Genomic DNA, 15,304 nt, shown 5'->3' with positions numbered 1-15,304 from the left:
GGCCTGTCGAGAGCTATGAGTGAGGATTAGCAGGCAGACCAAGAGGGGTGGAGCCCTGTAGTGGATGTGTGCTATGGACTGCCTGAAGAGGGGCAGCCTCTGCAAGGCGTGAGGAGTGTAGAGTTGAGGAGAAGAAAACTCTTCCTGCTCCCCAGACACCAGCTCTCAGCCAGGCTCAGAAACTGAGACCGGAGGCATGGAGGCAATAGCATGGTGCTGTGTGTCCCCAGGGGGACCGCCATGGCATTGTGATGGGGGTCTCCATGGCGACCACCAAGGCACTGTGATGGGGTCCCCACGGTGACCACCAGGGCTTTGTGATGGAGGTGGCATCATGCCCACAAGGCCATTGTGATGAGGCGGTCCCCATGGTGACCGTGTCCCTCCTGGGACCAGAGCCCCCAGGGGTCCCCACTCTGAGGAGAGCAGCTCGACCAGGAGGGAGCAGCTCCCCCTTGGTGCCAGAGTAGCAAGTCCTCACGAGTAGATCCTGGAGATGGACAAGGAGTGGCAGGCAAACGCCTGCTCCCAGTCCACGGATGGGCACCCAGGCACACAGGAGTGCAGGAGGAAGGTGAGTGGTGGGGCTGGAGGGAGAGGCAGGCAGCAGGGCTGGGACCTGCATGGAGAGCACGAGGATGGTGGGGAAGGGGAGGTGGGGCAAGACAGCCAGGCATGAGCTCCCCCAGTGAGGGGGCATTTATTCGTGGCCCTGGGGATTTTCTCTCAGATAAAGCACACACCAACCTGGATACTCCAAGGCCCACAGGGACCCTGTGAGCTCTGCTCTGAGGGGCAGGGAGAAGCTGTGGGCCAAGCGCAGCTGGGCCATGCGTGGCCATGAGGTTCCCTTTGACATGGGGCTGGGGTTTCCTGTGCTTCAGGGGCTGCTCGTACCAACACAACCACCTCCATCATGTGCCCCCTTCTTCCCGCAGGTGGGCCAGCAGGAGCTGCACAGAGTGGTGCAGTGCAGCCGGACCCCGGCTTCGTCCCACCAAAGGGACAGGCTGCCTTCGCTCCCCGGCCCACAGAGCTCGTGGGCCTCTGAACACGGCATCGTTGCAAAGGTACAGAGCTGAGCAGCGATGGTGGCAAAGCCTCTGCCTGACTCCCCGGAGGTGCCAAGAAGCGGGTGGGAAGTGCTGGGAGAGACCGGGAGGTCTCTGCCCCCAGCAGGCTGACCACCTGCTCTGCACAGCAGTCTGCAAGGACATGCCTTGGGGTGTCTGAGGGAGCTGCCTTTGCCTGTCTCTTGCCCCACGGTGACAAACCCTCTCCCCACTCGGCCTTTGGGAGCAGGGGGGAAGCTGCCCATATGGGAGAGTGCAGTCTTTGTCGAGGGCGTCAGGAGTGACAGGAAGTTTCCATGTGGGAAGGATGGAGGGCAGGGGGGAGGATGGCAGGAACTTACCCTTTCTCATGGGCTTTGATTGCAGGTGGTGGAGGACACTGCCAGGGACGTTCCCATTGTGGCACAAGCTCTGCATCCCTCCACCGGCCATGTAAGGAAGGCTCCTCTGGGGCACAGGGAGACAGCGCCTGGCAGGACTCGCGCAAGAGCAGGGCCACCACATCTGCCTGGCTTACCACCTCTCCCAACCAAGGCAGCTCGGCAGGCCCCTGGAGGCCTGGAGACCTCTGCAGCTAAAACTGCAGGATCTGCAAGGCAAACCAAGCTGCCTGCTCGCGAAACATCCTGCAGGTCTTCTCCCCGAGGCAGGGCCAATGCCATGGACACCAAAGGGGTGGCCAGGAGAACCCTGGAGAGAGAGACCAAGGGATTAGAGAAGCTGGCAGTGAATTCCAGCACAGCTGCTGCCAGGGAACACTTCCCACCTGGTAGTGCTGCTGGGAAGGCTGTGGACTCAGGGAAGAGCCCGGCAGAGGAAGAGCTAAAGCCATGCCCTCTTTCCTTGCCTCCCCTTCCAAAACACAAGCAGGAAGCTCACAGTCCCACCCGGGCAATGCAAGAGCTCGTCCACTGCTTGCCTGAGCCCAGGCCTGGCTCTTGTGCATCAGCCCTGGGAAAAGCAAGGCTCTTGCTAGACAACAGTACCAGGACAACTCTTCCCCTGACAAGCCAGCAACTCTCCGGAAGCTCCTCCTTTGTCCCAGGAGCACAGGCCATTCCTGAAAGGGAGATGCGAAGCACACCAGCATACAAGGAGCGGGACGAGCTGCTTTCTGCTCCCAGAGATGCCTGTGCGCAGGAGGTCAAGGCACACTGTTCAGGCACGCTGGTGCAGAGGCAGGACTTGGTGCTAAGCAAGTCCTCAGTGTCCCAAGGTGCAGACCTGCAGCCTCGTGAACTGCAAGTGCCCCGCACTGAGACGTGCCAGGGAGAAACAGCCTCTTCTGCCCCGCATGATGCCCTGCAGTGTGCGACAACAGCCACAGGTTTTTCAGGGGAAGCTGGACTCCCCATCCGCTGCTGTGCAGAGGTGTCACCTGGCTTTGAAGAAGACATCCCTGCCAACTCCCACAGTGACATGGCCCCACCATCGCCTTCCGTGCCTGAGCCTGCCAGCCTTGTGCAGAACATCCTTGGAGAAGCTGGCCTGGAAATGATGGCTGAGAGCCAGGGCCCTGCCCCACAGGGCCCTGCCCCGCCTGCTGGGGCTGTGGAGGGTGCAGGCCTGGGGCTGGAGTCTGCTGCCTTGAGCCGTCCTGATGACAGGAGCCCTGGACCTGGCCGGCATCCAGCACAGCCTGATGTGAACGAAGCCACGAAGGAGCTCAGTGCAGCCGTGCCCAAAAGGACATCATCGGCACAAACCAGCAGTCTAGCAGTACCAGCAAGCCCAGGCCAGGACGAGCCCACAGAGCAGGACAAAAGCACAGCCCCTGCAGCTCCGCAAGGGCCTGATGCCCGTGCTGGTGGGGGCAAAAGGGAGGTCAGCGGGGCTGGTGCACCCGCTTCCCCAGGCAAGGGCGGTGCGCATGGGACCCCACGATGCCCCCGGGCAGGGCAGGGCCCAAACCAGCAGCCTTTGGGCATCATCTGCCATGTGCAAGGACAGCCTCTGCGCGTGCACCCCGACAACACCTCGCAGTATCTCGCAGTGCTCTCCATCAAAACAGAGCCGCTGGAGGAGCTCGAGAGGAGCAGCCTGGCGCGCACCGGGCACACCTTGGCGCAGCTGCGAGAAGCCTGTTTCCAGAGGAAGAAGCTGAGCCTGAAGGAGAGCGAGGGTGAGGGCGAGGAGGCCAAGGGGAAAGGTTTCTCCCTGACAGCGTCAGGATCCCTCAACGTCAAACGCAAGGAGGTGAGTGCCAAGGATGGGCTGGGCCAGGTGGTAACCCTGCCTGCGCTGGGGCCAGCCGCTGCGCCCCACTGCAGCAGCGTGACTGTCCCAGTGGGAGCAGGGCCCCGGGAGGCCTTTTGTGGTGGGAAAAGCAGCGCCCTTCACAAATGTGCCTCTCTTCTTTTAGCTGCTGGCCAGAAATTCCTTCTATAACTTGTGGAAACCAGAGCTAACGCGAGTGGAGCTCCTGAAGGATGCCAGGTGCAAGTGGGAGGTGCTGGAGCGGCTGTATGCCCATGCCCCCAGGAGGGAGCGGGAGGTGGGAGCCAGGAAGAGAGTCCTGGGAGCGGCGCAGGAAGAGCAAGGGGACTGGAGCACTGACGAGGAGGAGGAGGACACTGATGAAGAGCTTCTGCAAAGGGAGGAGCTGGAGGAAAACACGTCCTTGCGCGAGATCTGGGTCAGACCTAGCCTCAGGAGCCTCTTAGCAGACAAGGAAACGTGCCCCCAGAAGGTGCCTTGCTCGCCCAGCGTCAAGGCCGGAGGCACTGCCAGGGAGGCAGCCGGCGACATGGAGAACATGCCTCTGGAGCCAGCAGTGCTTGGAGGAGCCGAAGCAGGGGCATGTGCTTTGGGGGATGGCTTTCAGGAGGCAGGGGACAGCGTGTCTCTGGCGCCATCAGAGAGCACAGAAACAAAGCCAGAGGCCTGGCCTGCAGCCCGAGACCCTCAGGAGGCAGAGGAAAAAGTGCCTGCCTCTGCAGCAGAAGCTGTGCCAGAGGCCCGTCTCTTGGCTGGAGGCCCTTGCGAGGAGAGCATCAGCCTGCCTCTCGAAGCACCACTGCCTGAGGGAAGAAAAGCAGTGGCTTCTGCCTTGTGTGGAGGCCCTCCTCCCCAGGTGAGCAAGGAGCACATCATCGGTCTCCACCATCAAAGGGGTCTGCTGTGTGAGCTGTGTCTGGGGTGTGCAGGGTGGGTGCAGAGAGCTGCCCCGTCCCGTGGACCCCCCCTGGGTCCCTTGGGACCATGGTGCCAAGCTGTCACCCTGAGGCCTTTGCCCTCTGCAATATCTGCCATGGGGGAGCTGCCTGGTGCTCTCCGTTTCCAAGTGTCCAAGGCCCAGGGCTGACGTCCCCTCCAACGCCTGCACTGCGGTCAGCCCTGGGGCCTGGATGCAGAGCGAGGAGGGAAGGGGCGACCCCAGCAGCAGCCCCCTCCCACACCCAGCTAGCCAGCCCCCTTCTGCCACCCACCTGGCCACCTCTCTTCCCCCCTGCCCGTCACAGCCCCCAGCCCAGCCCTGCTGCTACAGCCCCACGACAAGCCTTGTCCCATCTCTGTGCCACCTGCAGGTCCCTTCCCTTGGGACTCACAGCTCTTGGCAGCATCCCACAACCCCAAACCCTTCCGCACATCCATCCCGGGGCACCAGTGTCCTGAGCATCACCAGCTGATGGCACGTGGTGTGTGTGCTTGCTCTCCCCATGCAGGTTGCATCTGAGCCCAAAGAGGAGGAGAAGTCATCTCCAGCCTTCAGACAAGCACCAGAGGTGGACCCAGGTACGTACCCAAGTCAAGAGCCCTTCTGGGCACGGCGGGCCCATCCCAGCACGGCGAGTGGCACCGGGGCTGGCAGCAGTAAGCGCTCGGGGCCACAAGACATTGTGGCAAGCAAGGAGGAAGAGTTGGGAGCTGCTGCCAAGACCCCCCTGCCCCGCTCGCCCCCCAGCACTGCCAGAGCAGCTGCCAGAGAGGCAGCCAGTGACCCCGGCAGTGTGCCTCTCGCCCCACCAGCACCCCTGGGATCCAGCCTAGGGGCTTCTGCCTTGGGAAAGAGGGTGACCTGGGAGTGAGCAGTCAGCATTGACCACCAAACAGAGCCAGATGCATAAGCCTGGGGTTGTGTGCAGTGGGTGTGGTGAGCTGACCCCTCCCACAGGCCACCAACCCTGCTCGCCCGCTGTGCCAAGTTGCCACCCTCAGCCCTTTGTCCCCTGCATTGTCTCCCATGGGGGAGATGCCCAGGCCTCTCCCTTTCAGCCTGCCTGAGGTGATCATACCCTGTGCACAAGGCCTGATGGCCCCTCCACCCCCTGCCCTGGCATCTGCCCTGCGCATGGGTGCAGAGTGAGGAGGGAAGGGGCAGCCCCACACAAGACACATCACACCACCAGCCAGCTGGCCATGCACCCAGCTGGCTCCGTTTGCCTGTCATGGCCTCCAGCCCAGCTCTGTTGCGGTGGCCACACAATGAGTGTTGTCCCATTGGGGTGCCAGCTGCAGGTCCCCTCCCCTGGATGCAGGTGCCAGACAGGGGCCCTGAGGTTGGGGCTGCACCTCTAGGTGCACAGCACAAACAGGGAGAGCAAGAGAGATGCAAGTGATCATGCTGACACCAGAGATCAGCTCACACCAGAGACCATCATGCCTCCTGCTCTGAATAAAAGTTGCTGAAGCTTTTTTCCCCCCAGCAATCCTTGGTGTTCCTCAGGTGAATCGTGATGGAAATCCTGTAGGCAGAGAATGGCAATGAAGGCAGGCAGAGCAGGATAGAAAACCAGTCCCCTCTTTCATAGGCTCACAGGGTGGCTTAGGTGGGAAGGGACTTCTGGTGGTTTCTGCTCCCACCTCCTGCTCAGAGTGGAGCTGATTAGATCAGGTGTCTCTGGGCCTTCTCCTGGTGTCAAGGTTTGACTGTCTCCAAGGAGGGATTCCCCCACAACACAGGGTGCCTGTTCCAGCACTTGGCCACAGTAATAATGGCTGGGAAGTTGTGTCTTCTCTTGGGTGGGAATTTCCCTTGCCATGGCTGGTGCTGCTGCCTCTTGTATTGTCCCTGGGCACCTCTGGGAAGAGGCTGGCTCCATCCCAACAGCCTCCCTTTAGGCAGCTGCAGACAGCACTAAGGGCCCTCTGCACCTTCTCTTCTCCTGGCTGAACTGACCCGTGCCCTTGGCCTCTCCTCGTGTGTCCTTTGCTCCAGCCCTGACCTGTTTGGGGGCCTCCACTGGACTTGCTCCAGTGTTTCCCTGTGTGGTACTGGGGATCCCCAGAATGGGCCCAGTGCCCAACAGAGGGCAGCAACCTTCACTGCATATGGCTTCACAGGAGACAGAAGGGCTGGCCTTTTATCTCTGGTTCCCCCACAACCCTCCAGCACATCTTCCTCTGCAGAACTTATCTTCATCCTCGTGAAGGCTGTGAGCACTGCCCTGAGAGCTCCCTCAAGTGTGTGCACCAGCTGCCCAGGACGAGGTCAGTTTGGGTGCAGACAGTGATGCCGTTACTGAGAATGCTGCACATTTGGGCTGGGCAAAGCTTTTGGCACGGTTTTGGTGTGCAGCCAACAGTGCAGCAATGCATAACAAGCAGGTGCATGGTTCTCTTTGAGGCCACAACCAGAGTCGTGTTTTGAAGGAGCTTGCCGGAGACTGGCTACAGACCTGTGTATGTGGAGAATTACTGCCTCAGCACTGGACAACGTGGCAGAGGAAACCCTGTGAGAGCTCACCAAGCCCTCCAGACTCCCAAGCCTTCACAACCAGATATCTGGAACATCTCTTTCCTTCTCACTGAAATGCTTGCAGCCAAACTCGTAATGACATTTTAGTCCCTCTTTGCCAGCCAGAAAGCTTCCCTCAAAATGTTCATATCTTGTTGGCTGTGCAGTCCATTGGCACAGCCCTTTCTGCAGGTCAGAGATCTTCCCCTCATTCACTTTCTGTCATGCCAGCAATTGCTTTTTTCCCCTTGGGCAGCATGCTGTCTACTCCATGATATGCGGGTTACGGAGGAGGGTCTACAAAACTTTGATTCTCAGCACTCTTTAAAAATGGAGAAAATAGCCTTTGCAAACTTCAAATCCCAATGCTTAGGGGAGGCTTCCTGGTTTCGTGGGTGAAGGGTTTAAGGGGTCTATGAAGCATATACTCAGGCTAGGAACTTCTATGCATATGACACCCTGGCCGGTTAATGTCAGATCCTGATTTTTTTTTTTGTTTTGTTTTTTTCTTTTCAGAAGCTGACTAACATCAAAGGGGCCATCACAGCCTTTGGTATGTGAGGGGGTGGCCCTGAAACTTTGTGTCCATAAACAGCCAAAGAAAGTCCATGACACTCATGACCCTTTCCAACTCCCATTCCCACTGAGCTTTCCTTTCCACCCCTTCTTCCAGTGCTAACTCCAGCAGAGAAATGTGATTTGGGACGTTTGTTCCAGATTCCTGCATATGCCACATAGCGTAGAAAATACAGCCCTTCCCTGTTTCTAGGGGTTTGACCACACATGTCAAACACTGGTCCTGGCGGACATTCAAGATCTTTTCATGACACAAACCGCATTCCCAGCTTTTACCTATGTGATGCTTTTCCATGTAGACTGGGAACCTCTCACAAAATCATCGATAAACCATGTAAAGTATAGTAGCCAAGATCTAAACATAAGCTCGCAGTTAGGGCACCTTATTCTCGTGCCCATGTTATCTGCGCAGTGTCTCAGCAGGCAAAAGTGGCAGTGATGCAGGTATGGAGATGTTGGTGCAATGTCTGATAAAGCTCACAAAAGTTTTTCAGCATAAATACCTTCCCTCCATCCTTAATATGAGAGTAATGTTCATTGCATGAAAGGAGAAAATTGGTCTTGGGTTTTTTGCAATAGTTACTTGGATTAAAAATCCCCCAGCCTTTTTTTCCCCTTGGACATGATGAAGACGTGTATAGTAATGTGTAACAGCTCCTCAGACAACGGAGTTTTGCTCAGCACCACTGTCCTGTTTGTGGACCACCAACAAAACAGTGGTCCTTGCCCTTGCTCTTTTGATTGACTAAACAGTGCTACTTTCTGTGGATGGTTCTAAAATGGAGGCTAGATCATATGGCCCTGCCTGTCCAACCCCAGCCCCTTTTACAATAGAGGCTGGCAGATAATAAGTCTGATCAAAAATTAAAAAAAAAAAAAAACAATCTGCCTTTGACTCTGGGGGATCACTGACCCAAACACTTATAAAACCTCTGTGTTCATTTGGCTTAGATTAATAGTGAGGAAACAGAAAAATATGAGCCAAAGGTGGTCCTTCATGCTGCAATCCCAAAGGCTAAGCCTACAGTCTCCTCTGGGTCCTCTGAGGGTCACAAGGTCATGGAGAAGCGAGTCCTCAACATCAAGATCAAGTAGCTGCAGCACCTCCAAGGCCTGCACTGTTAAAGGACGCTGAATCCAATGGATTTTTCAGTCCAGGGGAATCCTGCTTCCTGCACCTCTGGAAGGGAGGCTGCTGCGGTTCTCTCTTCCCTCGTCCTGCCAGCAGCGAGGCTGGGCATGTACTTCCAAGAGGCATACAAACACTCTGCACGGACACGGTCGACCACCAAAACATCAGCTCAGGCAGGGGCACAGTACCTTTACAGGCACCACACAGACACGAGCAGCACTCATAAACAGGAACGATACAAACGGCCTTGTCCTGTCCTTGCTCACCAGCTAATCAGGCTCAAAGCTTGCAGGAGACCTCACACGCACCCTCACCCAGGTGTCTCTGGTACCTGGCTGCCTTGACGTCTGCAAGCCTTCCACACGTGCACTCACACAGAACAGAGAGCACGCTCACACAGAAAATAGCTAGGAATAGGGTTTAATATGATGATAGGATAGACCGCAGTGACCAGGCACACAGCTTGGCCACACAAGTGTACTTGCCAGCGGCTTGCTTACACATGACAGGCCCCTTTTATTCCTTCTCCCTCCATTTTCCCATGCTTTTGCACCCATGATCCAGCTTGATCCCTCCCTTTCTCCAGCTTTATTTGCTTTGAAATAAACAGCCCCTCTCTAAATATATATTTTTTCTCATTGGTCCCAGATTAACCACATGTATACTCCAATTTAAGCTTTCTGATAACTGTTAGCTAGGTAACCTCTGGATCATATGGCGCTTCTGATACCTTTGCCTCAGTACTGCTGGGGTTGCAGGTCTACTTCCCAAAGGATCCCTAATACAATTATGTGTGAAGCTCCTCCTTTCCTCACAGAACTCTCCCTTAAGCACTGCTGAAATCCAGCCATCCCTCACAGTGCTGTCTGCTACTCGACAGAGTCTCATTCTGTTACCTGCAATGCCCAGTGATTTCTCATGCCCACTAGTTTCTCACGTCCTGTTCAGTCAGCTCAACCTCAAGGCAGAGCCTAGTCATCTGCCCGCATACCCTAACCCCACGTTGCCGGTGGAGCTGTGAGCCTGGGTAGGAAGGTCCAGGGCCACCACATCCTTCACTGTGGTGCAGAAGGACCCAGCCCAGAGCAGCCCGGACAACCAAGCTGCCCAAGAGCACCCAAGTGCTCTGCTGGGCTGAGCTTTGGTCACCCGACATACCATAGCTTCCCTGGGGTCCCATCTGAGGAGATGGGCTGCAGAGATGCACTGGACCTGCTTTTCCTATAAAGAATTCACTCTTGTAGAATTCCCTTTGGAAATGGGACTTGCACACACAAAATTTTAAAAAGCTGCTAAAGGCGATTCTGAAAGGCCCTAACAAAATTAAATGCTGATCAGATAAAACTATAAAAGGAGTAAAACAATGGCCATATTTTCCCATCCTCTATTTTTTCCCCTTTGTGGAATGCAAAAAAAAGGAGAAAAGCCATCTCTGTGTGTTGATTATTTCTCTAAAATATGTTTCCCTTTATCCATACTACATGCTTCTGCCCTTTACTTTGCCATGTAAAGACGTGGATGGAGACAGAAGTGTAAAATAAGGAGGGGAATATATAATTTCACAGATGGACAGCTAGAAAATAGTGTGGTAGGGGCACACATAGTTTATTTGAAATAATTCTTGATCATGAAAAAGAAGAGAGAAAATCCCTAATTATCCAAGAAGAAATATCCTTTTTCTTTCTCCTTCAGAAGAATACATCCTAGAGTCATCAATGGAGATAAAACAGGGTTTTAAACAGTGGACATGCTCACTGTGTTACAAACACATGAATTTTTAAGAAATCTCTCTGCAAAGTGAATCAACAAAGCTATCATCTGCATGCTATCACTGGCAAATCAGTGAGGCTGTCTTCATCACAGTACTGTGAAACTGAGGAATGTTTCATGGATTTGAATCCAATGCATTTGAGCCTGTTGCAATGTGCGAGCTTAATTTTCGTGCTTGGCATCTTCTGTTATGCAGGGAGAGAAGGTGTTCTGAGCTTTTCTCCACTGCTCTTGGACATTGTCCCCAGAGTTTTCAGCTACATTTCCTGAGATCACTTATGAAAACTTCCTTGTGCCAGCACGCACTGGCAGTCTATGTCCTAGTCCTAAGAAGTGCATGTGTTCAACATTTTATTAATGTCTTTTTGATTCTGTTTATAATAACCCCCTGTAACCGAGACTCACAATTCACATTCCTTCCTTTCACCACTACAATCCCAGGAGAAAATAAATCTCCTGAGGCACCTGTATTTAGTAGCTGTGATGTGTGTGTGCGATGTAATATATGGCAAATAATTAGAATTGCTGTCCCGAGAAGCATCATGACTGGGAGAAAAGTCAAACCTTTGCACGGCCAATGGCTTCGTTCAGGGCCAGCTTCACAGTCTGGCTTCTGAGACTGTAGATGAAGGGGTTTAAGAATGGGTACAGGACAGTGTTCAGCAAAGCCACAGTTGTGTTGGTCTCCAAGGTAACATCTTCGGAGGGCCATGCATAGAGAACAATGCAGCTTCCATACGCGATGGCTAAGTTGGTGAGATGGGAAGAACAAGCAGCAAAAGCGTTCTTCCTCCCGGATGCTGCTGGCATGTGCAGAATACAGTGGAAGATGCACATGTAGGACACAAGGACTAAACATAAAGAACTCAGCACAGCAAACAATATGAAAATGAAGTCTGCTTTCCAAAGCAGGCTGGCATCAGAGCAGGACAGTTTGAATAAGGGGGAGTTGTCACAAAAAAAATGGTGGATCTTGTTGGGGCCACAGAAAGTCAGCTCTGAGAGCAGGACCATGCGGTAGCTGAAGAGTGTGAAGCCTGTGACCCAAGCAGCAACAACCAGGTGGGTGCAGAGCTGCCGCTTCATGACGGCAGCATAATGCAAAGGTTGGCAGATGGCAACGTAGCGGTCAAAGGACATGACAACAAGGAGAGCGAACTCTGTAAAACCCAGGGCAAAATAGAAATAGGATTGGGCAAAGCAGCTGCTTAATGAGATTGTTCTCTTACCAGAGCTCAGAACCACCAACAATTTGATGGTTGTGGAAGATGTGAACCAGATTTCCAGGAATGCCAGATTGCTGATGAAAAAGTACATGGGGGTTTGCAGGCGCTGATCCACACACACGAGGAAAATGATCGTTGTGTTCCCCATCACTGTTGCCAGGTATATGAGTAGGAGGAGCCGGGAGAGGAACAGCTGTAGCCTTTGATCAAGCCCTGAGAAACCCTCGAGGATGAACTCAGCAACTACAGTTTCATTTACTGGTCCCATGCCCAATTTCAGTCCATTCTGCTGGCAGGGGAGCATGAAGAAACAAGTGGGAGAATTTCACAGCCCTTCCTTCTTTGTATCCTTGCTTGCTTCCTATGTAACATAGACAGAGATATTCCCCTCAGCCATTCATCGCACCCTGATTTCTCTGTTTCACATTTCAGTTAGAGTCCTCAGAGATTTTATTGTCTTCTTTCTACCTTTTCCAACCACTCGCAAAGGATTCTTTCTCAAGCGCACAGCATTTTAAAGAGGTTGTGAATTATTTCATGCCATGCCTGGGAAATTCCTAGTTCACTTTGACTTCTTGCAAACATCCATCACATCTCTGTTTCAAAAGCCAAAACAATCTCCCAGCAAAAATACTTCCTATTGTCTGCAGACGCCAGGCCATCCATTTAGATATGCATTTGGAAAGTTATTCCTTCTATTTTTCAGTACTTGCCTTTTTTGACTCGGACATCTGGGAGGATGTTGATTTCAAAACAAGCCAACACCCAGTACCTCTTTTGCAATCCCCTGATTTCTTCCACAGTTTCTTCCTCTCTGTTTCTCCAGAAAAGGAGTTCAGTTGTTGGAAATGTCTGCATCAGACAGTCTCATTTGACATCATTGTGCACTGAAATAGCATTATTGCCAAACCATTGCCAATTTCCATTGTTATTAAATGTCCTGACCTAAATGCCTTGCTTTCCCTTTGGTAGAGGGAGGAGGTCTTCTCATCTTAAAGAACTTAAAGGCTGTCCTTTGGATTATTTGAAATAGGAAGGGTCTGGAACAAATAAAATACTAAGCAGGGTTATAATTTAGATGCCTCAAAGTTGGACACTTCAGTTTGAGCTGACTCCCATCCTGTCAGTGCAGAGAGAAGAGTGTCTGGAGGAGACTGGTAACACTTCTTTCACCTGCCAATTATAGTCGGGAGGACCCAGCCCCTAGAGCTCTCTCTCTGTTTTCATTGACTCTACAGGGAGCCGAGGGAAAATGAGTGCAAACTCCAGCCACTCACAAACACCTCCCATGAAGTAGATGAAAGTCAGTAGTTGGCCTCAAATCTCTTAATTAACTTAGTAGCTAATTTCTTGTTTAATCCAAAAAACATATCTAACAGAGGGAAGTTCAAGGAAAACATAGGCAATAAATACTGACATTTTTCCCTCCACTCTTGCATTTGGTTTTAGACATATAAAGAAATGGACCAGGTGACACCAACAATAGAATGCCTCAAAAATGCAAGGGCAGAGAGAAGGTGATGATGCATTTGAAGCAGTGAAACAGAGGTTCTCCACAGACTCTGTTCTCCCCACAGACCCCATCTCAGAACGGGTGTTTCTTATACAGGGAGTAAAATGGGAAGCTCAGTAGTGGGCAATACTCCATGACGGCATTGGCATTTTAACTTGGGGCTCAGGTTAGTCGAGATCCCAAATGCCCTGTCTTGCTCGCTGCCTCTAGTCTGGCACAGGGGAACCTCTGGCCTGGCTTCCTCTGGAAGATTTGCTGAAATCAAACCTCTGGCTGTAATTATCTGAGCAAAAGCTCAAGGCCAGTCACCTCCAGCAATATCACTGGAGCCTCAGTGAATCAGAGGTGACAGTCCCAGCTTCCCATTTTCTGGGGAAGTTCTAACACTGTCTTCTTCGGCTGTGTCTTCTTAGTCTGCTGGATGGCACCTCAAATCATTCTTCTCCTGAATGTGCTTTCTTGGAGGAACCTGCAAAGCTGCTGATAGCTTACAGCAAAGCAGCTTCTCTGCTCCCCATGAGGGTAACCCTCTGTTGAACCCCTTTCTCAGGCTTTGGTTCAAAGCAGTTGCTGTATTCAGGCCCCACATAGCCAAAACTGGAGCTACCATATGTGATAGTGACTATGGCAGTATGAGACATGGCAAGTGAAAAGGCTTCGTGTGGCCTTCCCAGAGGGTATTCTTGGGCTAGTGCATCTAGTGCAGGCATAAGACACAGTGGTCTGTGTGAAGGAGCTCAGCCACACAGTGGAGGAGGGAACAAAGCTCGTGTTTCAGGATAGCTGGTGCCCATGCAGGCTGCTCTCATCAAAGGGATGAGACACAGAAGAAAGAATCTCTTTCCTGGGGACAGAGGGTACCTTGGTATAGAAGATGGTGGGGCTGAGCATGGATAGAGGTGTTAGCAGTCTGGGTAAAGAGGGGCACGGAGCACAAGCAGGGGTTCATAAAGATGTGATAGGTTGCAAATGGCCTTGCAGCAACTGAAAGACATCAGAACAAGGAGGCTGACCTCAGCTGTGCCCAGGAAGATGGGGAGGAAGGTCTGGGAGTGGCAAGCAGCTGTGGGACGGTCTTTATCTCCAAGAGGAGGCTGGCAAACATTTTAGAGGCAAAGGGAACCCAATATCTAAGAAGGAGAAGCTGCTGGGGAAGAGACACACTAGGGGTGGAACTGGCAGTTGAGCCAAATGATGGATATCATGATCATATTCCCCGTGGCAGTGAGCATATAAATCACCCGCAGCAGTGTGAAGAAGAGGATTTGCATTTCATGAGTGACTGAAAAGGCCTTCAGGAAGGATTTCCTCACTATGGTATGGTTGGGAGGATCCATTTCAGAACCTGGTCAGCTGAAGGTGTGACAAGAGTAACTGATGTCATGTGTGGTGAAATTCATCTTGTTACCTCCATCAACTTTCCCTTCCCTTTTCCTAGTCCTACTAGTCCTTTCTTGAGGTGGGAGATCAGAACCGCACAGGGGATTCTGATTCTCTCTTTGTTTATATCACATGCCATGAAATAAATGTTGATTCATCCCACCTATCTTTACACACAGTAAACACCTCTCCTGCCTCACTTGCTTGCAGTGAGGTAGTCTGGGCTGCTAGCTAAGAACTGGTAGTTGTGGCAAAACTATGGAAATCGAGTTGCATGTATGAAATTCAAGTTTCTCTTAGAGTTGTAATTGTGGCATGGGTGGGTAACAGGCTATCAGGCCTGTGCCTGTGTGCACATTCAGAGCACTCAAGTCATTAATCCTCTGGGTGGTCCAGGAACTCCTCCAGCTAGTGATGAGATGATGGACAGATGAGCACAGATGAGATGATGGACAGGTTTGAGAGTGGGGATGGACTTGAAACTCAGAGGTCGACTGAACTCCTAGCACCTTCCAAATTAAGTGTTGGACTGACTGGTGCAGGGCCTCTCCAAGTGGATGTTTCAAACAGTTCGAGAGATTTCCAGAGGCAGATCCTGCTGTGCCTGGACCAATCCCTGTGCTTAACTGTGGTGATCACCACCACAGGAGGGGTACGTGCCCGTTTCAGAGATCCCTGCAGCAGCTCCAGCTACACAACTGCTTTAATTGTAATTATTTAGGACCCTTGAGGACTGACAGTAGAAACTGCTCCTGCAAATGCGGATATGGACGTGTAGGACAGTCTTTTGTGCATTATTAGGAGAGTTAGGAGATGCTTTAGCATGTGGCTGAAGGTAATCAGTAGCAATGGACCATGCATATGCTGGAGAGGTCACGCAGGACCACAGGCCAGATGGATTATCGAAATTCTCCAGAAGAACAGTTCAGGGAGACTTACCTGATCCAGTGGAAGCCA

General features: G+C 52.6%; 2 protein-coding genes and 1 long non-coding RNA gene across 3 annotated transcripts in view; 1 reads left to right on the top strand and 2 right to left on the bottom strand.

Annotated features, from left to right (window-relative positions):
* LOC138063507 (maestro heat-like repeat-containing protein family member 7) overlaps positions 1-15,304 on the top strand; it is a 330,369-nt gene that overhangs the window by 148,250 nt on the left and 166,815 nt on the right. The window lies entirely within an intron of this gene.
* The window catches only part of LOC138063501 (uncharacterized), an 87,102-nt gene that overhangs the window by 7,808 nt on the left and 63,990 nt on the right, over positions 1-15,304 (bottom strand). The gene's annotated exons all lie outside the window — the stretch shown is intronic.
* Positions 10,787-11,758, bottom strand: LOC138063619 (olfactory receptor 6C3-like). The gene has a single exon (XM_068923357.1). It carries the CDS (start codon positions 11,756-11,758, stop codon positions 10,787-10,789), a length of 972 nt encoding a protein of 323 aa, XP_068779458.1.

The sequence above is a fragment of the Struthio camelus genome, chromosome 32 (assembly GCF_040807025.1).
Source record: "Struthio camelus isolate bStrCam1 chromosome 32, bStrCam1.hap1, whole genome shotgun sequence".
Taxonomy (NCBI): Eukaryota; Metazoa; Chordata; class Aves; order Struthioniformes; family Struthionidae; genus Struthio; species Struthio camelus.
The sequence above is the reverse complement of the archived record's forward strand: the minus strand, read 5'-3'. Positions and strand labels throughout refer to the sequence as shown.